The sequence below is a fragment of the Zonotrichia leucophrys genome, chromosome 1 (genome assembly GCF_028769735.1).
Source record: "Zonotrichia leucophrys gambelii isolate GWCS_2022_RI chromosome 1, RI_Zleu_2.0, whole genome shotgun sequence".
In the NCBI taxonomy this organism is placed as follows: Eukaryota; Metazoa; Chordata; class Aves; order Passeriformes; family Passerellidae; genus Zonotrichia; species Zonotrichia leucophrys.
The window spans coordinates 112,187,050-112,203,521 of record NC_088169.1 but is presented as its reverse complement, the minus strand read 5'-3'; the positions used below and the strand labels follow the sequence as shown (position 1 = coordinate 112,203,521).

Below are 16,472 nucleotides of genomic sequence, written 5' to 3'. Positions count from 1 at the left end.
CAAAGGCTGTATTGATTCAGGTACACTTAAAACTTGAATTTGATGTTTGTTATTAACAGGCCCAAAGGTGGTCTTGTGGGTGAGCAGCAAGGAAAAATGGATGATTCAGAAAGTGAGATTTTTGGAGTGCTTTTTATCTCTAATGAGGAAAATGTACAAAAAATGCTATCTTTTCATTTACTGAAACCCATTTGAATCAGTCTCGCCTAGTTTCTACCAGCACCCCTAGTTATGAAGAAGGAATGTTCTGTAATTAATTACCAACACTTTCAAAGGTCAGAGTAACAGCCTGCAGAGAATTCCATCTCTGGACATGTTTGAAAACCGCTGCTCATTTGAAAACCAGGTGACATGTAAGGATACAATAAAGCAAAGCAAAATGTAGCACTCTTGCCTCTAGATGGAGGACCTCTATATGCTCCCCACACAGAAAAGTCCACATATTTTCAGGCACAGGAAAAACTGCAGTACATGAAATTAATAACTGAATATTTTGAACAGGCAACCTTGGAAGAGTCACCTTGGAAATATTTCCTACTGCTTTAGATGAAGGTACTGGACATACTAAGCATGATCTACATCAAAGCAAACAGTCCCAGCAAAGCCCCTCCTCATCAGAAGCAAAATACAGTTTGACACAGTCCATGTAATCTGTGCTTTTACCATGGATTAACAGCAGAGAATAGCCTAAATAATAGCACCCTGACATCCAAACTATATACTCAAAATAATACTTTAAAATTACACAAACACCACATAAAAGACTACAAATACATATTGATTGCTCAGGTACAGCCAGCACATTGCTGAAAATCTCTGTGAATGCAATTTGGACATCCCTTTCACCACACAGCCAACATTTCCAAATTAGAAATGCTGAATGCTGCCTACAGCCCAGTATTTTGCATTAGTCTAGAGCAAAGCACTGTGTGTTAAGGTTGAATAACACCCCACTAACAGCAGCCTCACTACCAGAGGACAGATTGACAATAGATTTCCACACACCTGCAGGTGAATAAAAGAATACCTGAGATTTTCCTTTGAACCAGTTTCAAGAAATGAATCACACTTTATCAAACATGAAGTTATAAAGATCCTGACGACTGTTTAAATAAATAAATTTCCAAAGCAGGATAAAGCACCGTGCAAAACTCAATTACTGTCCTGGGTCAATCTATGGAACAAAACGAAGTCTAAAACAAACACACAGAATTCTGCAGAACAGCTGTATCTGTCTCCATGTTAAACACACACTGGCAAGCCATAAAAACTAGTCAGCTTCTCTCCACATAAAGGCAGCCTACAACAGCCTATTGGTTCAGCAAATTCAAACAGTGGCACTCCCTTAGTCCTATATAAACCAATCTGCTAGGAAAATTGCAATTATGTGACAAGACGTGTGGAATGTTCCATACAATAAAACGGCAGTTCAGAGCTCTTAAAAGAGGGCATAAAAGCTTCAGTACTTCAATTATACCACAATAACTGTGCAACCTCAGACCTCAAACATTCAAGGTCATCCAATTAGGTACAGTATTTTAAAGTTTAACTTGGTGCAGAGGAAGGGAAAGAAATTAGGACATTTGTTTTCATACATCAAGTGCGAACAGATAAAAAAACTACAAAAAAATGCCCCTTATACTTCTTTTCACCTAGGGATGCCCCATTTTGCTTCAGCCTGCATCTGAAGTTCAGCTTTGATTCCCTAAACACAGCAGCAGCAGAACAGAGGGATAGTATTAGAAGTCTGAATATCATCTGACAAACAGGTCACCGAAATAACTTTTTTGCAAAAAAAGAAAACCTCACAAGGCATCTATGCTTAGTAAGTACAATCAACTTTCCTTGTAGTTCATCTGTAAGAGTATTTTTAACTAGGCAAGTGACAGTTTTGGAACCTTGGCAGCCATTGGGCCAATACAATCCTTTCCTAAAAATGTTAAATTTTTTCTTACCTTTCAATGTGGTCACTCTATTAAGTTAAAACAACAACAACAAAGCAAACAAACAAAAAACCAACTCAAAACCACACCACAACAATTAGGCATTCTCAAGTCACCAAAAATGTGTTTTGCAGTTCTCTCCAAGAGGTCTCACCCTATCTTGACATGTTCTGCAGCCTAATGCAATGAAGTGAATGCCACAATTAGGACTTTTCCCATCCACGCTCATTAACCAGGTGGTGTACCCAGATTTATGTTCCAACAAATGACTCTCCATCATCCACAGAGAGAGAGAACATGGAACACAATAGAGCAGCTGAGCTCCTCTGTCTGAAATGTCTCTTCTCTTACCTGATGAAGGTGCCCAAGGAAGGCCTGGGCCTGGGCTGTAGAGATTGCTCCTCCGACAGGCACAGGCTGCTTTTGAAAGTCCAGGCCGTTCGTTTGCGTGCCTGGAGAAAGAGAGATATTGGAAACTGTTCATTACTGCTTTTAGTGAGTGGAATAACAATTAACACTCCAACTTTCCTGCTATTCTCTCAACATTATATAGTAAAAAAACACTCTGAAAGTAACAAGAATTGCATTTTTTTAGTGGGGTGGGAAGCAGAGTCCAAGCTTCAGTAACAGAGCGTTTGTCAGCTGAACAAAAGCAACATCATATTTTCTTTAGCCTCCATCATCTATTTGTGTACCCTGAAGATATTTAAAAGATGTGCAGATGTGGCACTTAAGGCCATGGTTTAAAGGGGAACTTGGCAGCATTAACAGTTGGGCTTGATGATCTTAAAGGTCTTCTCCAACCTAAACAATTCTATGACCTGTGTTTCCATGTACTCTGCTATCCCATCACTCTACACAGCTTGAGAACCAAATGGGTGCTTGCTGCTGTGATTAAACTGTGTTTCCATTCTCCATGCACCCCCTATTCAACAGTTGAAGACTAAATTTAAATTCACAAAGTGCCAACAGCAAGGCTCATATAAAAGCCACCTCTCCTAAAGGACAGGTAAAATAACACTTGATGAAAACAGAAGTCCCAACTATATACAGCAGTTATGGGCCACAGTTTTACTCTTTCCAGAAATTACTCCTCTACATTTCTGTTAAAGTTTCTTCAGAGGTCTCATTAGATAAGATAACTGCCTTGGCTTGCTTCTGCTTCTTCACTTACTCTCATGTAACTAAAACCCGCTTCTTTTCCTACATTTTTGCAATCTTTCCCTAAACTGCTCAGAAGACATGAAAACCTCCCAATTATCACAAAATAATTTGGGTGTGAGAAGAAAAAAAACAAAAACAAGTGGGTTTGGAGGCATTTTTGTTACAACCCACAGGAAGGGAGACTCCAAGTGTGTTAGGCTGCAGGGAATTTCTAGAACAGATGATGCAATCTTTAAAATAGCGTGACTGAAATGAAGCTAAACCAGCTTTAGACTTGCATGTTTATTCATCATGACAATCAGATTTTGTTCAGAGCCCACAGGCAGGTGTGCATAGTAACATAATAACTTCAAAATTCCTTCCATCATCTACATTCTCTGCCATAAAAACCTAGGTTATCTACTGAGCAAGAGTCACTGTTGTTGAACAACAACAGGTGGTTACCATTCCTTGCAAACAGGCATAAAATGTGATTGGTAAAACAGACTGTCCAATAGCTCACTCTGCTGTTTTGACCTGTAAACAGCTTACACAGGTCACATTTCCAAAGACTGAGCCACTGTTCAATTGAACACTGACATAATATCAAACTTTCTACCATCCATGTAAAGTATACCTAAGGTGGCCCTTTGATGCATCTTTGGTGGGGGTTCTGTGTGGGAAGATTTGGTTGACTCCCAAGTTTTCAATTCCATGCTTTGGGCCAAGGTTTACAAACTTAAGAGACATACATACAGCCAAAGATCCACAGATGGGTTAAAAATATTCCAATTTTCAACTGCATCAAATGATTTTGCTTAATTAGTCTAAAATGCCCATTCAACGTGAATACAGGGACTCTCACTGGTCTGAATTGCTCCTGAAGGAATGCAACTTGGTTGCCTTTCTCCAAAGAATGGTATATAAGAAGGTCTGCTAGAAAGAACCAGAAGAATCTCATCTATCTTCATTCTTTCCAGTAAACTACAGAATTCTCTCCATGTAGAATACAAAGGGAATGAAACAGTAGTTGGGTAAATATATAAAAATAATTCCTGACAAATAGCTACCATAAGTCAAAGGAAACAACCTACCACCTCCTCATTTAATCAAAGGTTTTGAATTACTTTTCAATGGTCAAGGAGTGAAAAAAATACAGATAAGAAAACCTACTGGAGGGCAAATACTCCTCATTCCAATAGGAAACTTGTGGGGGTTAAAAAATTTATCTGTTTCTGAGAGAACCAGCTGCAGGCCTCACCTTGGGTAAATAAGTGAAGCTGCTCTAGTTAGCTATCTCCCAAAAAGAGCCTCAAAAATCATGATACCATGTTAAAAGAGCACTACTGTGCAAGTGTGCAGAAGAAATGCTCCAGTTATCAGTTCTGCTGACTCTTAATATGGAAATCTGAAAAAAGCCTCCAAGGTGATAGTTTAGAACAAAGCAAGCTCCAAGATTGAGCTTAAAATCTTCATGGCTCCCAACAAACAACTTAGGCACTGAGAGAAAACAACATTTTCTTTAAATTCAAAGAGATCAGTTTAAGTTGAAATTTAAATCAATTTCAATTGAAAGACATCAACTCCCTCTCCCCAGGCCTCAGGGTGAAAAAATGCACATCACACCTGTTCACTCTCTGTTCTACTACTTGCAGCTTAAACTCAGTTAGGTTTGGTTTAGAAGCACAATGTCTCTTCCCCCCTGGATGCAGCCTTAATTTTGGAAGGAATGCTACCCTGGCTGCTTGCATTTATCACAGGATGTCCATGTCTTTTGAAGAACAGCAAGGAAAATGAAGTGAGTCCAGCATATGAGAGGCCTTGCTTTTAAGGTGCTCAGAAGGATGTGGCACCACTCCCATGGAATCTAAGATATCTGAAAAGGAGCTGGAAAATGGTGCTGTCAAAAGCAGAAGGTCAGCATATTGTAAGGACAGAAAGGACTAGAATGCCACTTTTGTTCAAGATGAGAGTTACATACAAAACTCTGTGATGATTAACAGCCATAGCAGATACAATCACACGCAGCATGACTTTAACAGTTCAGGGTATTAATCCATTTTCCATCTTCATCCCAATTTCAATAACTGCTAGAGCTCGCCAACACCAAAAACAGCCCCAAAAGAGTGGGAACTCTCCATGTTCCATCTCTCCTTTCTTCTTGGTTCCAGCTCCATCTTGGACAGCTCCCTCTCCTGCCCCTTTTGGTATTCCACCAGTAGAGCTTGCTTTGGTCTGGGTGCTCCACCCCCAGCCAGCCATGGGATGGAATTTCACCCTTACAGTCGAGGTCCAGTGTAACCCAAGCAGGTTTAAATTCTGGCATAAATTCAGCCATGTGCTCAGCTACTTCACAGAGCTGCTTTGGATGAAGACTAATACAGTGCTACTCCAGGGAAAGGAACAGAACTATAGATACTGAACAGGGATTATTATATGGCATTTTGGAATTGTACTTGCAGAGGGTAAAGGCATGACAAAGTAGAACAGGCAAGGTAACACTGCACCTGCACTCAGGAGAAAAACTTACTCTCAAAATTTCAGATTAAAATCATCAGACCTCAGCCTGAGTTTGTAAACTGCATTAGAAAGGAAGAGGAGTGAGGAACTCCAGATCAGGGGAGATGTGGAATCAGGTGCAAGAAAGAACTCAGGAAGGGAAGGCAGCCAAGGAGAAGGATGATTTCAAAGCCAGCTGGAGTGGGTATGTGCACTCTGGGAGACATCTCCCAGCACCACAACCATATTTTCCTAGGTTACCTCTCTCTCCCCACCTCTGCTGAAAGACAGAGAGATACCCCCAATACTCAGAAATTGTTGTTTCCCTATCCACATTTCCTAACACCAAGTTCAGCATTGATAATTGCCTGATTTTAGCAGTTGAAGAATAGTTCATGGTCTCCCTCCTACAGACATCCTTCTTATGGAAACTGGAAATATCCATCTTTGGAAATGAAGCAATGCAAACAAGTATCCTTAGAATCCTTCCAAATACTACACTTACAATAATTATTATTTTGCTGCTATGTCAACAAATGTCATAACAGTACAGTTTCCATAGTCATTATAACCTTGACTTTTCACAGTTCTGCATTCACACAGCTTTTACAAGAGAAGATGCATTAAACAAACAAAAAGGTTGAGGTGTTTTGGAAAATTTTCTGCTGCCTATAAAAAGGAGATCAAAAGGGTTTTACTGTAAGGTAAGATATTTTTCTTACTTCTCCTTTCTCCAGCAGATACTATGTAGACTGTCTGCCCACAACTGAAGCCTGGAAAAGATTTCTCCAAAGGTGCAATACTGATGACCAGTTGGTCAATACATGTTCTTAAGAAAACAGCCATTCAACAGATCCTGTACTCAAATGTTTTGGTTGTTGTTTTTAATTGGTCTGAAATATGGGTTCGTTTTTCAGATGCTTAAAAGGGAAGTCCAGTTAGCACAAAAAATTTAAAATCATAACATATTTCAGGCACTGTATTGTGACTAACATAATTGGGGGACTTTATGATGTTTCTTAAATAGTCAGAGCTCAAAATAAAAAAAACCAAGTTTGTTAACTTCCATGAAACTTAGCTGATAGTTCAGAGAACTACTGATGTCATCTTTAACCAGAGGTGTTATTTTTTTTCCCTGAGAACAACAGCTCTGCCAAATGTAAATTCACGCTCCACAATAATTTCTCTTAACATTTTCAAGTCACATTATCTCACTACAGTTTAAAACAAGAATGACCCAAACAAGCATCCACTGAAGTTTAAAAGATAGACTATTAGTGTTTACACAGCAGACTCAAGTGATTTACAAATGTCACTGGGAAGCAGACAGTTAGAGAAAGTTACAAAAATAAGAACTCCGAGTGTTTATAAAAATCATCATCGGGCATTATCTGGGGAGCACAAGCACTGACAGAAAATCAATGGCACTTCCAGTTCCTCAGCATCCGAGCTGAAAGCTGACTTCTTTTCACTCAAGTATGCACTGAGCCCAGAACCATAATCTAAGTACCCCGATCAGAAGCCTAAAATTACATTCTCTGAGTATTCCTTTCAGAGCCTAACATCTGCCAAGTTGACTAATACAACTGATGCTTGAGCTCCCAAAGAACATCACAAATGCCATCAATCACTATCTCTAGGGGTTTAGGAGCACTATGTTTTAAAACAAAGCAATGACTGCAGAACAGAGAGTCCTCAAAAATTCTAGATTACTTTAGCTCATGTAATTTAAAAATCAGGATACAAAACTGGAAGGAAAGATGGGAAACATTTAAACTAAAGAAGCAAAATTCCAAAAGTTTTAAACACCAGTCAGAGTCAAACTTCTGTAATAATGAACTTTAACATAATATTAGAGTATAAAAAAAATACAGTCATTGTATCCCTTTTAACATGAAAGGATCTACACATGCAGCTTTACAATCCATCCATTTCATGTCATGACCCCCACCTTCACAATGATGAAATATTTGCCTAAGAGAGCAGAATTGTTTAGAATTCAGCATCTGCTGAAGCAAATGCAATGCTCCTGTGATAACTGACTGATTGCCTTTGAATAAAACAAATCCTCCTCCTTACCAGCTCACTTGAGGTGAAACTGCTAAAGTTGCACTAAAAGAAATGTGTTGGGAATGCACTCTGGAGAAAGCACATGCAGGGAACTGTGGCCACACAGGGGAGGAAATCTGAATTTTTTCAGAAGTTTACACACAACCCCCAGCTACAAGGAGTCCACAGGGATATTTAAAACCATTGTTCCCTTGATGCTGTTTATGATCATGAAATATTTATGGCCCATATGTTTTTGAAATAATGTTTTATATAATCTTAGACCCTTAAATACATAATAAAACACTTCTGTGCAGAAAAAAAACTGATACCACTCTCATTAAAATACAATGACAATTATAAAACCTGAGATGCCAGCAACAAAACACAGATTATTAAGCAGGAAGAATTCCTTTTCACTGAACCCATACATTGGCATAAAAATCCAACCTCTCAGAAAAAGAAAATTAAATAATGTCAACTTCATCACAACTCCAGAGTTTAAAATAAAACTCTTATTATCAAACCATGAAGAAGAAAACTTGTTTTCCTCATACAAGGTAACCAGACTTCTCTCAAAGCAACAAGTTCCCTCTCATCAGAATTTTCTCTTCCCAAATGCTATTCTGAGCTGAGAAAAGATTCTGAGCTAGGCTAAACCACTTACTTTCCATTCAGAACTGTCATTTCTCTTACACTCAGAATGAGCATTACATTACCTCCAGAAAGGAACTAAAGCATGAGATAGCATGGTTAAGTTATAGTGGCTCAATGAGCTTCTTCAATGGCTTAGAATTGGTCACATCTTAAGAGTGGCCCTGACACAAAATCTGTTCTTCCCCACCAAATTTCAAGGTTCTCTTCTAACACGCTAAGAAATTACAGAAAAGCTGACTAAAACTAAAAAAAAAAAAAATTGATATATTATGCTTTCTCCATTTGACTTGTTCTTGAGAACTGTTGTGACAGCTTGAATGAAATCTAAAATGGAAACAGGATCAGGCAGTGGCCCACATCTGCCAGGGAAAATTTCAACCCAAAAATAAACCATGAAGTTAGAAGTGCCAAAGGTATGCTCTGCCAGGAAAAAATGAGACTATTTATGGAGAGCTAGTGCCACCAGAGCTTTGGTAGTACCAGAAACATTACAGATTAAAAAAATGGGGAAGGGAAATCTTATATAAAAAGCGTGGATGGTGCTCCAATAAAGTAGGTATGAATAAAGCCCTGTATGCAGTAGGGTTAATGACAAAAGCATTCCCAGGAATCTGAAATCAAAGGGTGTAGCTTTTTATTTGTTTGGCTTTGTGGGTTTTTAAAATCCCACTAAATAGGTAAAGAAATTTTGCTTTTAATATCCATTCAATTCCACCAGAACACATCTGCACCAATTGATCATTTCCTACCTGTGTTCCCGTCCCCACTCTCCATCGATGGTTTACTGGTTTCTGACGGATTGTTCATTCTTGAGTCTGCATTAAAACAGAAAGAAAGATAAAACAATACAGCAAAAAATCCCCAAATCTGTTCATACCTTTTTGTTCAAGGGAAATACAGAACAGAAGAAATTTGCTATGTACTTTACCCTTATTCAGATTTATAACACACAAAAAAAAAAAAGAACAAGCAAAATCAGAACACAATACTGAATCTTCCAGATAAATATTATTTCAAAATTTTCTATGACATTATTCCCATATGTGAAAACATGGTATTAAGGGAATAAAAGACAGCATGCTGGAGGGCAATGATAGGTAGAAACTTAATTTTCAATACAATGAAAGTCATAGAAGAAAAAAAAGGAGGGGGGGAAGAAGGAACAATGATTACACCAAGATTCAAAAACATTAAGTCTGACTATCATGGCCTACATTATTCTTGTGTTTGCTCCCCCCGCCCCACCCCAACAAAAGAAAGGAAATTCAGTCATTATAATTAAATGGATGCCATTTTCCTAATACTGCATTTCTATTTTACTGGAATGTCACTGACATTAAGTTATTTTATATTTCCTATATATTCAGGCAAAACCATACAAACATAAAATAATTCCTCTTCTTTCTCCCTGTGGATGAATGCATTGAAAAGTCTGTTCCTGGTTTCAAAGCCTGTCAGCTGAATACAGTGCAATGCAGAGGGCCTCTCCAGATGGCAGACAGAGAATATAGTTTCCTTATATAGGAATCTATACAGATGTTCTGTGTACAGCATCAGCTTGCCAGCTTATTACCTCCTCATTCCTTGCCACCGACCCCAGTGTGCCACATTATCACAAACCAAAATTACAAAAAGAATCTCAAGACAGAACAGCTCATAAAAAGAAGTGTAAGCAAATCCTTGAGCACACTCTTCCATTCCCATAATGAGCTAAAAGCAACTTCAATGAGCTTAAAATGAACCCTTTACTCCAGGATATTCTCTTCCTAGGTGCTTAAAAGGTTACCTCTGTCATGTACTTTCATCAAAGCAGTGATTTCCAAAATACCACCAGGCTGAAGAAGAATACAGGAGCAGCATTAACTGTGCTGCATCTCCAAGAAGAATGGCCAGACTGCCTGGGAGTCCATGACAGCTGGAAATGAGAAGATGGACCACTGCCATGTGCCACCACCTGCTACCACAGGGCACAGCAAGGACAGGGACCCGCTGGAGTGAGTTCAGAGGCCACCAAGGGGGTCTGAGGGCTGCAGCACCTCAGCCATGGGGAAAGGCTGAGGGAGCTGGGGCTGTGGAGCCTGGAGAAGACTCCATGAAGGCTTCACAGCAGCCTCCCAGTACCTAAAGAAGCCTGCAAGAGAGCTGGAGAGGGAATTTTTAGAAGGGCATGTAGTGAGGGGAGAATGGCTTTAAACTGAAAGAGGGCAAGTTTGGACTGGATATTAGTAAGAAATTCTTACTGGGAGGGTGGTGAGCCACTGGAACAGGTTGCCCAGAGATGTGGTGGATGTCCCACCCTGAAAGTTTTCAAGGCCAGTTTGGATGGGTTCTGAGCAACCTGATCTAGAGCAAGGTATCCCTGCCCTTGGCAGGGGGGTTGAGGGTTGAAACTGGATAATCTTTAAGGTCCCTCCCAAACCAAATCATTCTGTGATTCTTTGATCAATATTTTTAAAACTAATATTATTTTCCACATGAACAACTGTGGCAGTTGAACCCAAGAGAGTCGTGAAAATCCAGGACTGTAACAACCACAAAACCTCCCCTGACAAGCTAACACAACATCTCCAGAGCCTCAACTCTTCTCAGAAAATTCCTATGCCTATTCTTACATCTTTCACATGTTCAGCCACATGTACAAGAGATCTGGACTATCAGGGTTACCCTTAGTATAAAGGCAGATGTGTTAAACTGCTTTTGGAAAGGGGGAGGGAATGAGGAGAAACTTTGCAGCTGAGTGCTGCTGGCCCACACTTCAGCAAGTTTTGCCCTGTGTTTCACAACCTCTCCTTAGCACATTCAAGCTACAAATTCAGAGTCTTGAAAAACAAGAGTTCTGCTAAGGTTGCAGGTACAGAACCTATTGCTTCCAGGCTCCTTATTTTGTCATTTTCCACATTTGGATAGCATGATTCACACTCTAGAAACAGAACACGGGTTCCACTGACTATAGAGAAATGTCTGCTCTGGACTTGGCCCTCTCTGCTGACAGATCTGTGTTTCTATCTAGACATTGTATATATCTTAAATGGAGTTTATTGTTGTGGCAACAGCACACTTGTTTAGAGTGATTACAGGCAACATGCATTTGATAAGCAGCATTACTTCATTCCTTTACACACAGATGGCTACTGAAATTTCACTTTAGAGAACACCAAATGGGAGTCCTTTGCTTTGGAAGTAAATATGAAGAGTCCTTATCCAACAGGAAAATGAGCAAAGAGTTGTTACAAGTCAAATACATTTGGTTGTGGAAACCAGGCTAATTCAGGAGGCTGCTGGACATAGGATGTAATTTTTAAGCCCAGAGCAGAAGAATAGCTTGAACCCAAGATACAACTGACCACAAAAGGGAAGAGCACGGGTTGAGAAAGTTGTCTCAGAAACATAGAATCCATTTGCTGAACCACTTCAGAAAGTTCATGCTAGAAAAACATGAGAGACCCTCCTGTTGCCAGTTTGTAGCAGGAATTAAAATATTAGAGCCAAGGTGCAGGCTACTAATGATAGAATAAGCAAAACAAACTAAACCCAGAGGAGGGACACAGCTGTCCTGTGCACAGAACACAAGCAGGACAGTCACTGTTCTGTCCCATGAGGAAGCTCACACAAGAAGCCTTCCTACATGATGAGCAAGTTTGCTCAGTCACACAGAGCTATAACTGTACAGACCTCTTTCCAAAAAGCAAGCCAGGACACGTTTTTCTGTCAGGCTATGCTGCAAAATACATCCTTCTAGAATAGGTTTTATACTACTAGTCATACACAAAGTTTACTTAACTACCAAAAGCCTGTCTAAATGAAGAATATTTTATTGTAAAGATCCATCCTTAACAAAGACCTCAAACATTGCTATAGAAAAAAGCAGCAAGTTGGAAGAAGAAACATCTTTCTGGTAGTGCTCAGGTTCAAGCGAAGGATAGCATCCATTATTTCACCAGCTGACTATTTCTTGTTCAATCTGTGGGCCTTCTGCATGTAAAGCATCAAGAACAATGCAGCTATTTCCATTGCAAATGGTATGACATCCATCTGAAGCACAAAACTGCTACCAGCAAAACAGGCTCGTGTCCGCGGGATACTTAACCACCGATTCATTCTGTGTCGAATAAAAAGGCTACTTGGTTTATATGTGCTCGTGCCATTTCTGCTTCAAACTTAAAAGAATAAACAAATGAAGTGGGCTAAAAAAACCCCAAGCCTTAATGCCTTCACCTTTTTTTCTTCCTTTAGATCTTCCTTGGGTTTTAAATAAAGGCCCTGGGCTACAACTTCTGCCAACATTATCTAAAAACAAACTCCCCAGAAGGAAGGATCGAAAGCAGCAGGTGCATGACTGAAATCAAACTCTCAGGAGTGAATCCATTCCATGCTGCTGCTCTGCTAGCAGGGCTGAGGTGTCGCCAGGCAGTGCTGTGCCAGCCTTTCACACACCCTCAGGAACATTTCCAAAGGCATTCAGGGGACAGAAGCAGTGCACACCGGACCAACCTGAAGCGTTATAAAGACTGCACACAGCTGGCAAAGCAAAGAAAATCTTAACATGGTATAAACCATTAACTGTTTCCTTTCACCCATTAAAGTGGAACTGCCTAATATTCCATTTGCACCAGCAACAATGATTCATTTAAGTGCATTGGAAAAACCAAGTTTAATGTGAGTGAAAACAGGACAAGAATTATTTAGAAACTCATTTTCAAAAACCACATCATATTCAGAAACAAACATACTCAAATGTCTGCTTTAAAATTTACCATTAAAAAATATTCTTTTACTTAGAGATATAAGTTCTTACATGAACTTATATGATGGAATGAAAAGAATAATAATAAATAAATAAATAAATAAATATATATATATATATATACACACACATTGAGCTTCGGGGGGAAAAGCCTTGAAAATAAATAAAGCCTATTGTAAAATTGAGATGATCCATTACTATAAATAACTTTAAAAGACACGAAGAAGGAATTATGGCATGTCTGCTCTGCAGTCCTGATGGAATCTCAGTGCAGGAAATATATTATCCCAGTAACCTTAAGCACAGCTTGCAACGGTATCAATGGCAACCACTGTGCACTCCCCCTTATTTTCTATTACACACGAAGAACCTTGCTATATTAAAAACACACAGACATAACATACATTCTGTTGTGGAATGGCTCAATACAGTTACTAAATTCCTTCAACACTTAGGCTCCCTCTCATTCATTTTAATGCTTTAAAATGCATAACACACAGATATGCAAGTCAAGCCCAGTGTTTGTTAGAAGGCAAATGCTTCTCAGACTGAAATCCTAAAAGCAAAAGGTCTGTATTAATATCACCCAAGTCTGTGCAAAGGAAACAAATTCTCCTGGAGCCAGGGAAAAGAAGGCAAACAACCAAAGGAACGAACAAACCAACCAAAGGATGTATTTCCCTGGTACAGAGCAAGCCATGCACCTAGCAGGCAGCTATTGCTGCCGATGCACTGCTGAGCTGCAGCCCCACAAATACCTTCTGCATATGTGATGAAGCCTCTGCATAGGCAATCTCCCAGCCTCGGTGTCCACAAGAAAGAGCTGAGCTGGTACCCACCTAGAACGTAGTCGCTGCAGTCCAGCATTGCTGTGGTATCCTCTACAGGTTCAGATAGTCCAAGGAACGGGAGAATGGCAATTTCTATCAAATCTACACTACTGCTCTCACTGAACATGAAAGGGAGTGGGGAGGTGGGGGGAGAAATACAACTTCAGTTACACCATAGCAATCTTCAACTGAACAGGGAAACTTCAGTTGCTGTGTGGAGTTTTAGTCTCTCCTACTAGCTGTGTCTGACATTGTCAAGGCGACTGAAGCGTGAAAAGTTCCCCTTTTTGTAATAAAATAGAAACAAAGATTGCAGCTGGCAGTTTCCATAATGAAGCTTAATCAGTATGCGCCTGATTAGGGCCTTATGCAAATCTCCTCTCGTTAGCACAGCAGCCAGCACTTTGAAGTCCATGAACAATTCATTTGCAGAGTACACTGAAAGCGCTCCCTGCATAATTTAAATCACGGTATAAATATTTATCAGCTCATTTGCATATTAATTGGCAGTGCATGAAGGGAAAAATTATCTCCCGAGTGCCAGCATAATAATTAGGGAACAAAATGAATTTTCTTCCAATAGCTTGGCTTCTCAGCCCTAACTCAAGCACAGTACCACAGGGGATCAGGGAGGGGAAGAGACAGAGTTCTGTTCAAATGCCACTGAAATGACACGTACAAATTAGAAACAACTCTACAGACTTAAGCACCTTTAATCTTATTCCTGCTGGCAACAATAACATCAGTAATAAAGGGGATTTGGAAAAAGCTTTCCACACAATCCAAATAATCCCACGAAAACAATTAGCAAGGTAGAAGCTGAACACAAAGCTGTCAAGCCTCGCACATCTGCGTGGAGTTTTCCACACGCGAACCCGCACTGTCTCAGCACGGTCCCAGGCAGGGAAGGGAGCCCTGGCAGGGCAAGGAAGTGGCACGATTCCCTTTAAACGGCTAAAGAGCTTGGTGATTCATTATCGGGTAATCCCTTTGCCACGGCCAACTTAGCAGCAGTGGATATGTCAAGTATTGTGTAACATTTGACACCCATTAATCTATCCCGAGTGAAATCAAAATAGATTTAGTCTTTTGCTTTCCAATGACTTGCAAGAAAAAAACCCAAAAATCTATTACTAATCCCTTCAAGCATGTACACAATATGGCTAAAGAAAGCTTATTTGCAGAGCTATGGTTTTTCAAAGGGGCACGTCACACCCACGTTGCATCTTTGAAGCACTCAGTGATAACCAGAACGCGCTTGCCGCTGTGACCACAAAGTGCACTGGAGAACGGAGAGGAGGCTTTGGTCTATGGAGAAATCAATCTTCTTTTCCAAAAGTGGTCCACAGAAGTAAGTGGACTAACTATGAGGCTCTATTAAACCATTTCAAATAGTTTGTTTGCCACTCAAAAACTCATGTCCTAAACAGCAAGAACGTTTTTATATAAATTCAAGCATGATGTGGCCATCACAAAATTTATCACTCCATATTCTGATCAGGAAAAGATAGTATGATGATGCAGATGATTATAGGGTTGAGCCACCCACTTCCAGGTGCTAATGTGAATTTAAAGAGTAAGTTGTTTTTTTCTTTTTCTTTTCTTTAAAAATGCCGTAGCTGTACTTTTCTTCTCCTCATTTCTCAAGTGAATTCAAGCACCCCCTCTACAAACAAGAGGGAGTGAGAGAAAAGGGACTTCTCAATCATCCAGTACTGACTGGAATTTATTTCCACGCTTGACCTCTTCTTCTGTTCAGGTTCATATCTCTACTTAACACAAGATGTTCCCAGCTATATATTTAACATGAGTGATCTACACTTGAAAAAGATTGCAAGAAGAGAGGGAGAAGGTGCTCCCTACTACAGGGAGACAACTGCATGTGCTGAATAGGTTTTCCTAATACCTGGTTTTCTACTCACTAATGTGTCCCACTGAGACCTCTGAGGCACACATTCATGCTTCACAGACCTTCAGTAAACTTCACTCCTGCACACTTACTTTTGGAGTGCACTGGAGATAATCCGTTTGCTTTATTGGAAGAGCCTGGACATCAATGGTGTAGGAAAGCAAGCAGTTGGCAAAGCAAGGGGCTGAGCAGAGCAGGAGAGCAGGAGAGCAGAGCAGGAGAGCAGAGCAGGAGAGCAGAGCAGAGCTCCCCTCAGAGCAGAGGGGCTGCCTGCTGGGGCACAGGTGCAGCCCCAGCGTGCAGGAAGTGACCGTTGCAGTCGGGCCCGCGTGCGGCCATGGCTGATCTGCTCACAAACACCAACCCCCACACAAACCTTCCCTGCAGCTCTAACACCCACCAACAGCCTCACTGGAGTCAACAATTATTGTTGTGTCAAACTAACAACTGGCCAAAAAACAGAAGACAAATCAACAAAAGCCCTCCCCAAACCAACCAGCCAACCAAAACCAAACAGCACAAAAAACCCAAACCAAATGGTTCTTTCAGTGACCACTTCATTCTTTGACAATTTTATTACCTTAGCTCTTATCTAAGCTCATAGAACCGTAGAATGGTTTGGGCTGGAAGGGACCTTAATGGTCAGGCAGCTCCAGCCCCCTGCCCTGGGCAGGGACACCTTTCACTAGACCAGGTTG

At 40.3% G+C, this 16,472-nt stretch overlaps 1 protein-coding gene across 9 annotated transcripts in view; it reads right to left on the bottom strand.

Annotated features, from left to right (window-relative positions):
* The window catches only part of POU2F1 (POU class 2 homeobox 1), a 101,553-nt gene that overhangs the window by 32,519 nt on the left and 52,562 nt on the right, over positions 1–16,472 (bottom strand). For 3 of the 9 annotated variants that reach the window (XM_064727655.1, XM_064727673.1, XM_064727681.1), the window contains exons 1-3: positions 13,875–14,044; positions 9,041–9,106; positions 2,295–2,395 (exon numbers count right to left, since the gene is read on the bottom strand). In XM_064727655.1, coding sequence (XP_064583725.1) covers positions 2,295–2,395; positions 9,041–9,106; positions 13,875–13,992 — 285 coding nt within the window. In that variant the 5' untranslated portion in view covers positions 13,993–14,044. Of the gene's footprint in view, positions 1–2,294; positions 2,396–9,040; positions 9,107–13,874; positions 14,045–16,472 lie in introns of those variants that run through there. The other 6 variants (XM_064727691.1, XM_064727700.1, XM_064727709.1 and 3 more) reach the window with 3 other exon arrangements.